General features: G+C 35.5%; 1 protein-coding gene across 1 annotated transcript in view; it reads left to right on the forward strand.

Annotated features, from left to right (window-relative positions):
- Positions 1–14992, forward strand: part of SLC49A4 (solute carrier family 49 member 4) — an 83289-nt gene that overhangs the window by 37650 nt on the left and 30647 nt on the right. Inside the window, exons 4-5 of the mRNA XM_030801768.1 lie at positions 794–923; positions 10408–10516. Of these exons, the coding sequence (XP_030657628.1) occupies positions 794–923; positions 10408–10516 (239 nt within the window). The remainder of the gene's footprint in view (positions 1–793; positions 924–10407; positions 10517–14992) is intronic.

A 14992-nucleotide genomic window follows, 5' to 3' on the forward strand; every position in this document is an offset into this window, starting at 1 on the left:
TGTAAATTGGGTCTGTCTTACACAATGCATCAGACTATCCTATTATGAATCAAACAAACCTGCTATCCTGTTATTTCTTACCAGTTTTTTTTTCTGAGCACCATACTTATTAGACAATCATCCTAGACCTGTTTCACAATCTCTTTTATAGTAATGTACTGTTGGCTTTTAATGTTTTCTCCATAAGGCAACATTTGTTTACTTCCTCAGTCTTTTTATCTGTGTGCCATAGTACCAGCCTATACATCATTGTTAGTATAACCTCTTACCAATTACTTGCTGAAATTTATATCTTTATATATTCATTTCTTTTTAACTAGACTGAGCAATCTTGGCTAGATACTATATTTTGCTTATCTCTATATGGCTCAGACTCAGTTGATACTTAGTAAATATTTGTTAGATAAATAAATACGTGAGAGGCCGGGCATGGTGGCCCACACCTTAATTCTGGCATTTTGGGGGGCTGAGGCAGGAGAATGGCTTGAACATCACTTGAGCTCAGGAGTTTGAGACCAGCCTGGACAACATGGTGAGACCCTATCTCTACAAAAATAAAAAATAAAAATTAGCCTGGTATGGCGGCATGCATCTGTGGTCCCAGCTACTTGGGAGGCTGAGGCAGGAGGATCACTTGAGCCCAGGAGGTCAAGTCTGTAGTGAGCCATGTTCATGCCACTGCATTCCAGCCTGGGTGACGGAGTGAGACCCTGTTTCAAAAAACAAATAAATACTTGAAGTCTTCAACTTTTTGTGTTTCCTGGTTAACATTTTCCCTATTTTTTTCTTTCAGAATTTGGAGTTGTCTGCTTAATATTTTCTGTAACACTAGCTTATTTCCCACCCCGACCTCCTCTTCCTCCCAGTGTTGCTGCAGCTAGCCAGCGGCTGAGTTATCGGAGAAGCGTTTGTAGATTATTAAGGTAAATATACTGAGAGTCACTGGATGGCTTTGACTGACACCTTCAAGATAACTTCAGATTTTTAAAAAATAATTTAAGATAGTAATTTTTCAGCAACCTATTAGGTTGTAATTGATAAAATACTAATTGAATATTTTAGATTTCCTACCAGAAATCTATCTTGAAAAATCACCAAAAACAAAAACCTCTATAATTTTTGCCTTCTCTACATATCACCTATACTATTATTTGCTTAATGTTTTAAAAATCAAATATTTTATTCTTCTTAAATAATTTTCTTTTATAAAGAATCCCATATCATACAATAGTGTCTGTGAAATCATGGATTCTATGTGTTATACTTTTCCTAATATGCACATTATTTTAATTTACTATGTGTTTGTTAAGGCATATTAAAATAAGCAGGTGCTAGTCAATACAAAGTGAATAAAATAAATAATATTATTCACGCATCACCTGAAATCATTTTATGTACCAGCAGTAGGATCATACTTTAAGAAACCTAATATATTATTTAATTTTATTGCTTTAACTTAAGTGTAGTTAGATTAAACTCTACTCTTGAAGGCTCAAATGCCCAGTACTGAATTTAATTCTTGGGATATATAAAACACCACTATTGATTATGATTTGCAATTGGACCACTAGACTTTGTCATTTGAAATTTTTTCACAGTTAGTTGTGATGAGTTTTTATTGATTCTTCAACAACTCTCTCTAAATTGGTTCTTTCTTTCCTTGGGTTCCTCTCCCCAGATGGTAAGTTTCTTGTGGTCAAGAAGTAGTATCTATGTCTTTACATCTGCTGCAATAATACTGTCCAATAGGAATAAAATGCAAGCCACATAAGTAATCTTACATTTTCTGATAGTCTTTAATAAATTTTTAAAAATCAAAATCATATCAAGTATCTTCTCTGACCACAGTGGAATAAAACTAGAAATCACCTCCAAAAGGAACCCTCAAAACCGTGCAAACACACGGAAATTAAAGTCTGCTCCTGAATGATTTTTGGGTTAACAATGAAATCAAGATGGAAATTAAATTCTTTAACATGAACCGTAATAGTGATATAAGTTATTAAAACCTCTGGGATACAGCAAAAGCAGCGCTAAGAGGGAAGTTTATAGCACTAAATGCCTACATCGAAAAGTCTGAAAGATTACAAATTGACAACCTAATGTCACACCTCAAGAAACTAGAGAAACAATAACAAAAAACCAAAGCTAGCAGAAAAAAAGGAAAAAACAAAGATCAGAGCAGAACTAAATGAAATTGAAACAAAAAATACAAAAGATCAGTAAAACAAAAAGTTGGCTATTTGAAAAGATAAACAAAACTGATACCCCATTAGCTAGATTAACCAAGAAAAGAAGATTCAGATAAGCTCAATTAAAAATGAAAATAGAGATGTTACAGCCAACACCACAGAAATACAAAAGATCATTCAAGACTACTATGAACACCTCTCTGGACACAAACTAGAAAATCTAGAGGAAATGGATAAGCTTCTGGAAACATACAACACTCCTAGATTAAATGAGGAAGCAATAGAAACCCTGAACAGACCAATAATGAGCCGTGAGATTGATTCAGTAACTTAAAAATTGCCAACCAAGAAAAGGTCATGGTCAGATTGGCCAGATGGATTCACAGTTGAATTCTACCAGACTTTCAAAGAAGAATTGATACCAATCCTACTGAAACTATTCCAAAAGATTGAGAAAGCGGGAATCCTCCCTAACTCATTTTATGAAGCCATCACCCTGATACCAAAACCAGATTGAGAAAGAGGGACTCCTCCCTAAGTCATTCTATGAAGCCAGTGTCACCCTGATACTGAAACCGGAAAAAGACATTAACAAAAAAGAAAACTACAGGTCAATAGCCTTGATGATCAGAGATACAAAAATCCTTAATAAAAATACTAGCTAACTGAATCTAACGGCACATCAGAAAGATAATACACCATGATCAAGTGAGTTTCATACCAGAGATTGTTTAAAATACGCAAGTCAAATGTGATATATCACATAAACAGAATTAACAACAAAAACAATGTGATCATCTTAACAGATGCAGAAAAAGCATTCAGTAGCACCTCTTTATGATAAAAACCCTCAACAAACTAGGCATAGAAGGGACATACTTCAGAATAAAAGCCATATGTGACAAACCCACAGCCAACATCATACTGAATGGGAAAACTTGAAAGTATTTCCCCTGAGAACTGGAACAAGACAAGGATGCCCACATTCACCACTTCAGTTCGAAAGTACTGGAAGTCCCAGCCAGAACAGTCAGGCAACTGAAAGAAATAAAGGGCATCCAAACTGGAAAAAGAGGAAGTCAAACTATCACTGTTTGCCAATGATATGATCATATACCTGAAAAACCCTAAAGACTCTTCCAAAAGACTCCTAGATTTGATAAATGAATTCAGTAAACTCTCAGGTTACAAAATCAGTGTACACAAATCAGTAGCACTGCTCTACACCAACAATGAGAAAGCCGAGAATCAAATGAATAACTCAGTCCCCTTTACAATAGCTGCAAAAAAATTAAAATACCTAGGAATATTCTTAACCAAGGAGGTGAAATATCTCTACAAGAACTACAAAACACTGCTGAGAGAAATCATAGATGACACAAACAAATGGAAACACATTCCATGTTCATGGATTGAAAGAATCAATATTGTGAAAATGACCATACTACCCAAAACAATCTACAGATTCAGTGCAGTTCCTATCAAAATACCAACTTCATTTTTCACAGAATTAGAAAAAGAAATCCTAAAATTCATATGTAACCAAAAAAAAGCCCAAATAGCCAAAGCAATCCTAAGCAAAAGGAACAAATCTGGAGGCATCACATTACCTGACTTCAAATTATACTACAAGGGTATAGTTACTAAAACAGCATGGTACTAGTATAAAAGTAGTCGATGGAACAGAATAGAGAATTCAGAAATGAGGCCAAATACATACAACCAACTAATCTTCAACAAAGCATACAAAAACGTAAATTGGAGAAAGGACACCCTATCTAATAAATAGTTCTGGGAAAACTGGCAAGCCACAAGTAGAAGAATGAAACTGGATCTCTATCTCTTACCTTATACAAAAATAAACTCAAGATGGATCAAAGACTTAAATATAAGATCTGAAACCATAAAAATTCTAGAAGATAATGTCAGAGAAACACTTCTGGACGTTGGCCTAGGCAAAGAATTCATGACTAATACCCTAAAAGCAAATGCAATAAAAACAAAAATAAATAAATGGGACCTAATTAAACAAAAAGTTTCTGTACAGCAAAAGTAATCAGAGTAAACAAACAGCCCACAGAATGAGCGAAAATATTTGCAAACTCTGTATCTGACAGGAGACTAATATCTAGAGTCTACAAGGAACTCAAACAAATCAGCAAGAAGAAAAAAATCTCATCAAAAAGTGGGCAAATGACATGACCAGAAGACATTTCTTAGAAGAAGACATACAAACAGCCAACAAACATAGAAAAAAATGCTCAACATCACTGATCATCAGGGAAATGCACATTAAAACCACAATTAGATACCACCTTACCCCTGCAAGAATAGCCATTATTAAAAAGTCAAAAAACAATAGACATTGACATGGATGTGGTGAAAAGGGAATGCTTATACACCACTGGTAGGAATGTGAGTTAGTACCACCTCTATGCAAAACAGTATGGAGATTCCTTAAAGAACTAAAAGGAGATGTACCATTCAACCCAACAATCCCACTACTGGTGTCTACCCAAAGGAAAAAAGTCTTTGTATGAAAAAGACACATGCACATGCACATACATGTTTGTAGCAGCCCAATTTGCAATTCCAAAGATATGGAACCAACCTAAGTGCCCATCGACCAATGAGTAGGAAAAGAAAATGAGTATATATACACCACAGAATACTACTCAGCTGTAAAAAAGAACAAAATAATGCTTTTTACATCAACTTGTAGGGAGCTGGAAGCCATTATTCTAAGTGAAGTAACTCAGGAATGGAAAATCAAACACTGTATGTTCTCACTTATAAGTGGGAGCTAAGCTATGGGTAGGCAAAGACAGAGTGATATAGTGGACTTTGGACACTCAGAATGGGGAGGATGGCAGAGAGTGAAGGATAACAAACTCCATATTGGGTACACTGTACACTACTCAGGTGGCAGGTGCACCAAAATCTCGGACTTCACCACTATCCAATTCATCCGTGTAACCAAAAATCATTTGTACCCCAAAAGCTATGGAAATTTTTTAAAATTTGTTTTAATTCTTTGTATATTTGGGATAAAGATCTTTAAAAATTTTTAATAATCTTATTTTAACAGGAAAAATAAGTAAAATTAATTAGAAATAAGTAAAATTAATAAGTAAAATTAGTTTTAAGAAATGAGTAAAATCAATTTTAATAGCATATTGTTTAACCAAGCATATCTAAAGCATTATTTTAACATGTAACCAATATTAAAACTTATTAATGAGATATGTTATTCATATAACATCTTTGATATCCAGTGGGTATTTAGCACTTAAATCACATGTCAATTTGGACATTAAATTTTTACTGGAAATACCTGATTTCTAGTGGAATTAAGTGGAATACTTTAGATATCACTAAATTTACAGTTGAAAAACTATTCATCGAGCAATGTCTCTTGTATTGCACTGTTTATCCTAAGTTAAAAATAAATAGTTTCTGAAATTTTGAATCAACAGACATTTGCTATCGTTAGAAAGGATCTTAGATTCTATATTCTATAGGCCATTGTTTGGGACTTAATTGCAGATCTTACACTTTTGTAGAATACTATTTTTATTCTTTTCCTCATAATTTTTAACAAATTTCCACAGCTAAAAACAATCCTTTTACCATCTCTTCATCTAAAATGCTTTTCTTTTTCTACAGGGATCCAAACCGTTTTATAGCTGGCCAAATTATAAGTTCAGATCTGCTAAAAATCATTTAAATGTTCGTTGGACATTTAATTCTGATTTCAGGCAACTAATTTTCTTGGTTCTTTTTTGATCATTGAAAAGAAACGTCTATAAAATTGACCATGTGTTTGCTAAAATGTCTTTTAATATTATTCACTTAATTATTCTAAACTTTTTTTCCACAGCAGACATTTTATTTTGCTGTGCTGTGGCAAATTGTATTGCCATTCATTGTGAAGTTTTCAACATGCCTTCTTCTATTTTGGTCTCTTCTTTCTACAGGAAATATTCAAATACACAAATTACAATGTCACATGTCACATCAGTGTGTAGAAAAAAATAATTAGAACTGAATCCATTCATTGACACCAATATCAGTGATAGATTATAATACTAGAGACAACACATGCCCCAATGTGCACACTATAAATATCTTAGTGTTGCAGCTGTTAAAGTAAAATGTAGGCCGGGCGCGGTGGCTCACGCTTGTAATCCCAGCACTTTGGGAGGCTGAGGCGGGCAGATCACGAGGTCAGGAGATGGAGACCACGGTGAAACCCTGTCTCTACTGAAAATACAAAAAATTAGCCAGGCATGGTAGCGAGGCAGGAGAATGGTGTGAACCCGGGAGGCGGAGCTTGCAGTAAGCCGAGATGGCGCCACTGCACTCCAGCCTGGGTGACAGAGCGAGACTCTGTCCCAAAAAAAAAAAAAAAAAAAGTAAAATGTACTCCTACCAAACAGAGTTACGTTTAATGGAAAAGTAACTTTCACTGCTTCTGCTTCAAATTTAAATTTAAATTAGTTAAAATGAAATAAAATTAAAAACTCAGTTACTTGATTGCACCAGCCACATTTCAAATGCTATGTAATATTGTTTTTCAAACTTTGGTTTACAACCAACTAATTCAGTGAGTTGACAGCCATTTTCTTTAAGCAAAGTAGAATGGAATAAAATAGAATAGAAAATATTATTTCATCACATGTAATAAGGATACCTTCTTTTAGACTTTTGTTTCAGTATATATGTTGCATATAGGTAGGTCACAAAGTAAAAATAAATTTCTTACGCTGGGGTACAGTAAAAAGTTTTTGAAAATCACTTCTCTATAGCACATAGTACATTGCCTTTCACATAATAGGTAAAAAAAGCTGTTAGGTTGAATTGTGATTAGCGGCACACATTTGTAAGATGATAGTTTAAAATGATTGTTTTTTAAAAACAATGCCACTTAAGTAAATTTTTTTCCATGCAAACCTAGCTGCAGATGTTAGATAGCAATAGAGAAAGGTAGAGAGGTAGATTGGGGTCATATTTTGACATACTAATAATTTTGGACTGTTCTGTAGGAAATAATGAGTCACTGAAGGATTTTAAGCCAAGGAGTTATGTACAGGATTGTTCTGACAAGGAAAAACCATTAACTTAAAATTGGCCCCCCCCAACCCCTTTGACTTGTGTTTACTTCTAATTACCCTAGAGTCAAACTCTTCATTCTGTTTAAACCGTAAAGTGTAAGATCTTCCTTCTCTATAAACAGTCCTTTTCACCAGTACCTAACATTCCTTTGTCTTTTATTGCTTACTCTGCACGAATGCCAGCTTCTACCTTTGGGCTCTCCAGGGGAATTCTGTGGGCCTGCCATGCCCCATTCCCTTCCTGCCAGTGTAATTACCCCCAGTCTCTCATAGAATTCCTGAAATCATTGCTTTCTGGGTTAATCAGATTATTTGCCAGCACGTAAACACATTTACTCATCTATTTTTTCGTCGTTTATATTTCCTTCTCCCATTCCCTCCCCCAACCCAGGCCACTTCTCAGATGCCGTTAATGTGTATCTCTTTGTCTCTGTGCTTTTGCAGTATGTGTACTCTTTTGTATGCATCTATGTTTAATTCATCTAAATTATGCCATGTTGTGGATATCATTCTGTTTGACATTTTTCACTAAGCACTACATGGATTTTTTTTTAACTTTTCGTTTGGGAATGCTACAATAATATACAAAGGTAGAATAGTATAACCCCATAAGTCGGTATCAACAATTGTCAGTGAGTTTACAACCAGTCTCGTTTGATCTTTGTACCACCCACTTCCCACTTCCCACCTTCCTGCATCATGAAACAAATCCCAGATGACAACTCCATTTCATCCAGAAATATTTCAATATGTGCAATATATGTAAAAAATAGACTCTTTTTAACATATAGTGCCGTTATTTTAACTAAAAACTTTTAAATAATAATTTGCTAATATCAAATCGGTGTTTACATTTTCAATTATTTCATAAACATTTAACAGTTTGTTTGAACAGTTTCCACATTAGGGCCACACATTGCAATTGGTCCAAAGTGCCTTAGAATCTATAGGTTTCCTTGACATGGCTCTTTGTTTCTTATAATTTAGTTGTTGAGGAGCCAGCACTTTTATTCCCAACATCTGGATTTTGTTGATTTCTTCATTGTATAGTTTGACATGTTCCCCTCTCCTTTATGTTTCCTGTAAAGTATGCTGTGATTCAGGTTTTATTTTTGCTTTTGTTTTTGTTTTACAAGACGACTTCATAAGTGACGCTGCTTCCTTTCATCAGGAGGCATATAATATCTGGACAACTCTCATTTTGTGATGTTAGCACTCTGTTTCAAGATGCACCCCTGCTGCTGTGTGTACACCTAGTTCTTTGTACTCCATGGTATTAATCTATCACATTTCATCTACTTATTGTGTACCCAGATTGCCTCCAATTTATTGTTACCACAAACACTACTGCAGTGACATCCTTATGCACATCACCATAGACCTGAAAATTTCTTTGGAAAATAGACCCTGTAACATGATTGCTAGGTCATAAAATAGTCTAAGCTTAATTTGTCAAGCACTGCCAGATTGTAGTGATGTGATCATAGCACACAGTAACCACCTGCCTCAGCCTCCTGATTAACTGGGATTACAGGTGCACACCACTATACCTGGCTAATTTTTAAATATTTTTATAGAGTTGAGGTCTCACTGTCTTGCTCAGGCTGATCTCGAACTCCTGCCCTCAGGTGATTCTCCTACCTCGGTCTCCCAAAGTGCTGAGATTACAGGCATGAGCCACCATACCTGGCCAGAGCTTTTTTAAAACTACCTACTCATTTCATGAAATAATATTGGTTATCTGTATAATAAACATTGAGAATTTTAAACAATATGAACAAAATATTATTCTTATAAAAATAAAAAATTTCAAGAAGCGATCCAGGTGCAGTCTCATGCCTGTAATCCCAGCACTTTGGGAGGCCGAGGTGGGTGGATCACCTGAGGTCAGGAGTTCGAGGCCAGCCTGGCCAACATGGCGAAACCCTGTCTCTACTAAAAATACAAAAATTAGCTGGGTGTGCTGGCAGGTGCCTGTAATTCCAGCTCTTTGGGAGGCTGAGGCAGGAGAAGCACTTGAACCTGGGAGGCGGAGGTTGCAGTGAGCCGAGATCACACCGTTGTGCTCCAGCCTGGGCGACAAGAGTGGAACTCTGTCTTAAAAAAAAAAAAATTTCAAGAAGCTTGAATTTATTAACTGACAGATTTTTTCTTTTATAAAGCTTGCCACTTTGAGCTTCTTAAAGAATATATATATATACACATACATACGCATATTGTATATATTATATATACTCATATGTATATATACATATATATGTATATGTGTGTATATATATGTATATATTTTTTAACTTTTAGGCCCGGGGTACGTGTGCAGATTTGTTACATGCGTAAATTGCATGTCACGGGGGTTTGGTGTACAGATTATTTTGTCACCCAGATAATAAGCATAGTATCCAATAGGTAGTTTTTCTGTCCTCACCCTCCTCCCACCCTGCACCCTCAAGTTGGTCCCAGTGTCTGTTGTTCCCTTCTTTGTGTCCATATGTACTTGATGTTTAGCTCCCACTTATAAGTGAGAACATGTGGTATTTGCTTTTCTGTTCCTGTGTTAGTTTTCTTAGGATAATGGCCTCCTGCTCCACCCATGTTGCTGCAAAGGTTGTGATCTTCTTCTTTTTTATGTCTGTGGAGTATTCCATGGTGTGTTTGTACCACATTTTCTTTATCCAGTCTACCATTTATGGGCATTTAGGTTGATTCCACGTCTTTGCTATTGTGAATAGTGCTGCAGTGAATACACACGTGCATGTGTCTTTATAGTAGAATGATTTATATTCCTTTGGGTATATACCCAATAATGGGTTGCTGGGTCAAATGGTAATTCTCTTTTAAGTTCTTTTAGAAATTGCCAAACTGCCTTCCATGGTGGCTGAACCAATTTACACTTCAACCAGCAGTGTATATGCGTTTCCTTTTCTCTGCTACCTTCCCAGCACGTTTTTTTTTTTTTTTTTTTTTTTTGAGTTTTTAATGCCATTCTGCAGATATTTCCTGATTCTGGTGTTCCAGTTTCCAAATGACATACATTTTTCATGACTAAGTTTGTTCTAGTTTTTTAATTTGTTACAATGTTTCCTTTTATTTCTCATTCACAGCAATTTTCGATTTTTGATGATTGCTTTAGCATATGCCATACCACTTGGTGTATTTGCTGGCTGGTCTGGAGTTCTGGACTTAATTTTAACACCAGCGCATGTCAGCCAAGTAAGTATTTTATTTCTTTACATGTTGTAGGTATTTTCGTTCATTTAATTTATAAATACTGGTTACATGTTCTTGGTTTTAGCTTCAAGGACTGGGTAAAACATTGTCCTATACATTGTTGCAAAAGCAAGATCTTTATGGAATAGGTAAAAAATAATGTTGATTTTCCTCCTTGATTTTGACAATAGTTGTGAATTTCACATTTCTCTGGGCATTATTAATGATACTACTGGCTTTTTAAAAAAGGAAGGAAATCTTAGTTTTGTTGACTCCATTCTTTATCCTTGCTTCATACCTTATAAAGATTAAGATCCTATCATCAAATATATAGCTATTTCTTCATCTAGTTTCTGACTTTCTCTCTGGGCTCCAAATAAGTGTATTTCATTTCTTTAAAAATAACCATGTCACCTATATGCTTGATGCCATCCATTCCTTCTCTTTGCTTCCAGATAGCATGGTAGAAAGGAGGAAAGAGAAATTTGGAGAGGTAAATAGAAGAAAACACACTGCTGTGGTATTCTATTGTACGCATAAAAAAAAAAAAAACAACAATTTGTCTATTCTGCTTTTGGTGAACATTTGGATTGTTAACCATTTTTGACAGCCACAAACAATGCTATATTAACACTCTCATGCATGTCTCTATCCACCTCTATACACAATTCTACTGGATACATATCTAGGAATGGAACTGCTGGGTATAGTATATGCTACTTTGGTAGATGATGCCAAAATTCTCCAAAGTGGTGGTATCCATGTGTAATCCTACCAACAAAAATTTCTCATCATCCCACGTCATTTCCCACTTGTGTGATATTAGTGTTTTTCACTTTAGACATGCTGATAGCTGTGCAGTTGTGTGCCATCATAGTGACTTCTGTGGTGTCTTTTCAGTGTGAATTGGATATTTTGAATATCTTTTTCTTGTGACATACTAGTTTGAGTCTCTTGCCCACTATTGGGCTGCCTTTTTCTTACGAATACGTAAAGAAGAGAGCTGTGCAGAAGGGGGCTCCCCAGAGGACTTTGGGGGACTCCAGTAATCTTTGGCAGAGAAATGGGCTGCACATATAAAGGGCAAAGCTACTAGAGGCTTAACAGAGAGAGTGGTATGAGTTGAAAGCAGAACAAAGGTAGAAGACGTCAAGATTGTCTTGGGAGTTCTGGCCCAGCCAGAATGGTAACACCTCATTCACACTTGTTAACCAGAATAGCCAAACTGTAGAATCAAGGACCATGCCCTAGATAGGGGAAGCCTTACTCTAGTTTAGACCCATCATAAACAAAGACAAAAATCTGAAGAGGAGAGAGTTTGGAGATCTATCCTTATAAAGCACAAAATGAGGCCTACACATGCTCAAGGTGATCAAGCAATAATTGAACTGCCTGCTAGAACAAAAGTCAACCATCTTGGAAAAAATAAAAGAATCTAGAATCTCTTTATTGTATCATCCACAACATACAGTGTACAATTTTTTTTTTTTTTTTTTTTTTTTTTGATGGAGTCTCTCTCTGTCGCCCAGGCTGGAGTGCAGTGGCGTGATCTTGGCTCGCTGCAAGCTCTGACTCCCGGGTTCACGCCATTCTTCTGCCTCAGCCTCCCGAGTAGCTGGGACTGCAGGTGCCTGCCATGCCCGGCTAATTTTTTTGTATTTTTAGTAGAGACGGGGTTTCACTGTGTTAGCCAGGATGGTCTCAATCTCCTGACCTCGTGATCCGCCCACCTCAGCCTCCCAAAGTGCTGAGATTACAGACGTGAGCCACTGCACCCGGCCCAGTGTACAATTAAAAAAAAAAATGCATTAGACATATAAAGAAACAGGAAAGTATGACCCCTATTTGGCTGGGTGCGGTGGTCTTAAATATAAATAAATAAAATTTAAAAAATTAAAAAAGCGATCATTAGGAACCAACTCTTAGATACTCTAGATGTTGGATTTAGCAGACTGAGGCTGTAATGCAGAAAAGAGAAAGATAAATCTTTGCTTGCTCCAAGTTCATAAATATGTTATCTTGTACAACTGTGTCATCCTGTATAGTAGCTACTAGCCACATTCAAAATAAACTTCAAACTTAATTGAAATTTAAACCAATTGAAATGAAATAAAAGTAAAAAATAACTTCCTTAGTTACAGTAGCACTTTTCAAGTGCGGGATAGCCACATGAGACTAGCAGCTACCATTTTGCACGGTGTAGATAGAGAGCATTTCTGTCATCAAAGAAAGTTCTATTGGACAGTGCTGTTCTAGAGCTTTGTTCTTTTACCTGTCACATTTACCTAGAATTTAAACCTAGAATTGATTTTGTACTTATTATAAGATAGGCGTTGTTTCTTTTTTCCCCATAGATATTTGTTAACCTAATATCAGTGTTTGAAAAGATCATTATTTTTCTTCACTGCCCTCTATTCATCTTTGTTGTAAGCAAGTCTCCTTATATACACGGGTGTATTTCTAGACTTTATTCCTTTAGTCTGTCTGTCCCTGCACCAATACCAAATTGTGTTATTTATACTGTGTTATAAATAAGTACTAGTTTTGATATTTAGTAAATTTCTCCCTTTATTGGGATTTCTGTTAGAGTTTTTATATCTACAGATCATTTTCAAAATTAACTCCTTTATAATATTTGAGTTTTCTGAACCGTGATCATTATATTTCTCCCTGTTTACTTAGGTCCCAGTGTCTCTGAATGATGCTTTATAGTTTTCAGCAAAGATGCCTTCTATGTGTTTGTTAGCTTTATTCTCAGGTATTTGATACTTTTTGAAGCTATTGAAATTAGCAGCTTTTACAATTTTTATTTTATTTTTCTTATTTTTAAAATTGATATGTAATTGTTGTATATATTTGGGGGGATATATAATATTTTGATACCTGTACACAGTGTATAATGATCAAATTGGTAAGAGTGCTATCCACCTCAAATATTTATTTTTTCTTTGTGTTGGGAACCTTACAACTCTTCTCTTCTAGCTATTTTGAAATATACAATAAGTTATTGTTAACTGTAATTCCCTACTGTACTATCAAGTACTAGATAGAACTCACTCTTTCTATCTAACTGTATTTTTGTACCCCTTAACCAACTTCTCTTCATCCTCCCACCCTTCTTCATCAGCAGCTGGTAACTATCATTCTACATTCTCCTTTCCTGAAATCCACCTTTTTATTTCCCACATATGAGTGAGAACGTGCAATATTTGTCTTTCTATACCTGGCTTATTTCACTTAACATGATTTCACTTAACATCCACATTGCTGCAAATAACAGGATTTCATTCTTTTTTGTGACTGAATAATATTCCATTGTGTATATATCTGATATTTTCTTGATGCATTCATCTGTTGATGACACTTAGGTTGTTTCCAAACCTTGGCTATTGTGCTGCAATAAACATGGGAGTGCAGATTTCTTTTTTATATACTGATTTTATATACGGATTTTTATATACTGATTTCCTTTCTATTGGGTATATACCCAGAAATGGGATTGCTACATCATATGGTAGTTCTATTTTTCGTTTTCTACAGAACCTCTGCACTGTTTTCCATAATGGCTGTACTTCTTTAATTTCCACCAGCAGTGTCCAAGCACTCCCCCTTCTCTGTATCCTTGTCAGCATTTGTTACTTTTTGTCTTTTTGATGATAGCTGTCCTAACTGGGGTGAGATGCTATTCGTTGTAGTTTTGATGTACATTTCCCTGATTATTAGTGATGTTGAACATTTCTTTTTGTATATTTGTTGGCCATTGTATGTCTTCTTCTGAGAAATGTCTATTCAGGTCTTTTGCTCATTTTTTAATTGGATTGGTTTTTTCGCTGTTGAGTTGCCTGGGTTCCTTAGAGATAGATAGTGGTTATTAATCCCTTGTTGGATGGATAGTTTGTGAATATTTCTCCCATTCTGTAAGTTGTCTCTTGCCTCTGTTGTTTCCTTTGCTGTTCAGAAGCCTTTTAGCTTTATGTAATCCCATTTGTCTGATTTTGCTTTTGTTGCCTGTGTTTTTGAGCCTGTACTCAAAAAATGTGTCCAGACCAGTGTCCTATAGTGTTCCCCCAATGTTTTCTTTTAGTAGTTTCAAAGTTTCAAGTCTTACATTGAACCCTTTTCCCTTTTAGAAAAAAAAAAAGTGCAGCTCGCTGCCAGCACTCGTTTAATTTTATATAAACATGCTCTTTGATGCTGAAGCAAATCTGACTGACTTTCAATATGAAAATATAAAAACTGTTCTTGGAGTTATTTCTAAATAGAACTAACATCAGAATCATCTGAATCATCAGAATCATCTATTTCAGAAAAATAGGATTCGTCAAATAAATCTCTAGCCAACGACTGTTTGAGAACGATGTTAACATCACACGTAGGAATGCTCCTTTTTCTAGGATTTGACATTTTCAGCAGTTGAGAATTACTATATTTTGTAAATGGAAATACCACTACTAAAAACAGAATGCTATAAGTAGAATG

This window comes from Nomascus leucogenys, chromosome 21 (assembly GCF_006542625.1).
Source record: "Nomascus leucogenys isolate Asia chromosome 21, Asia_NLE_v1, whole genome shotgun sequence".
NCBI classification, from domain to species: Eukaryota; Metazoa; Chordata; class Mammalia; order Primates; family Hylobatidae; genus Nomascus; species Nomascus leucogenys.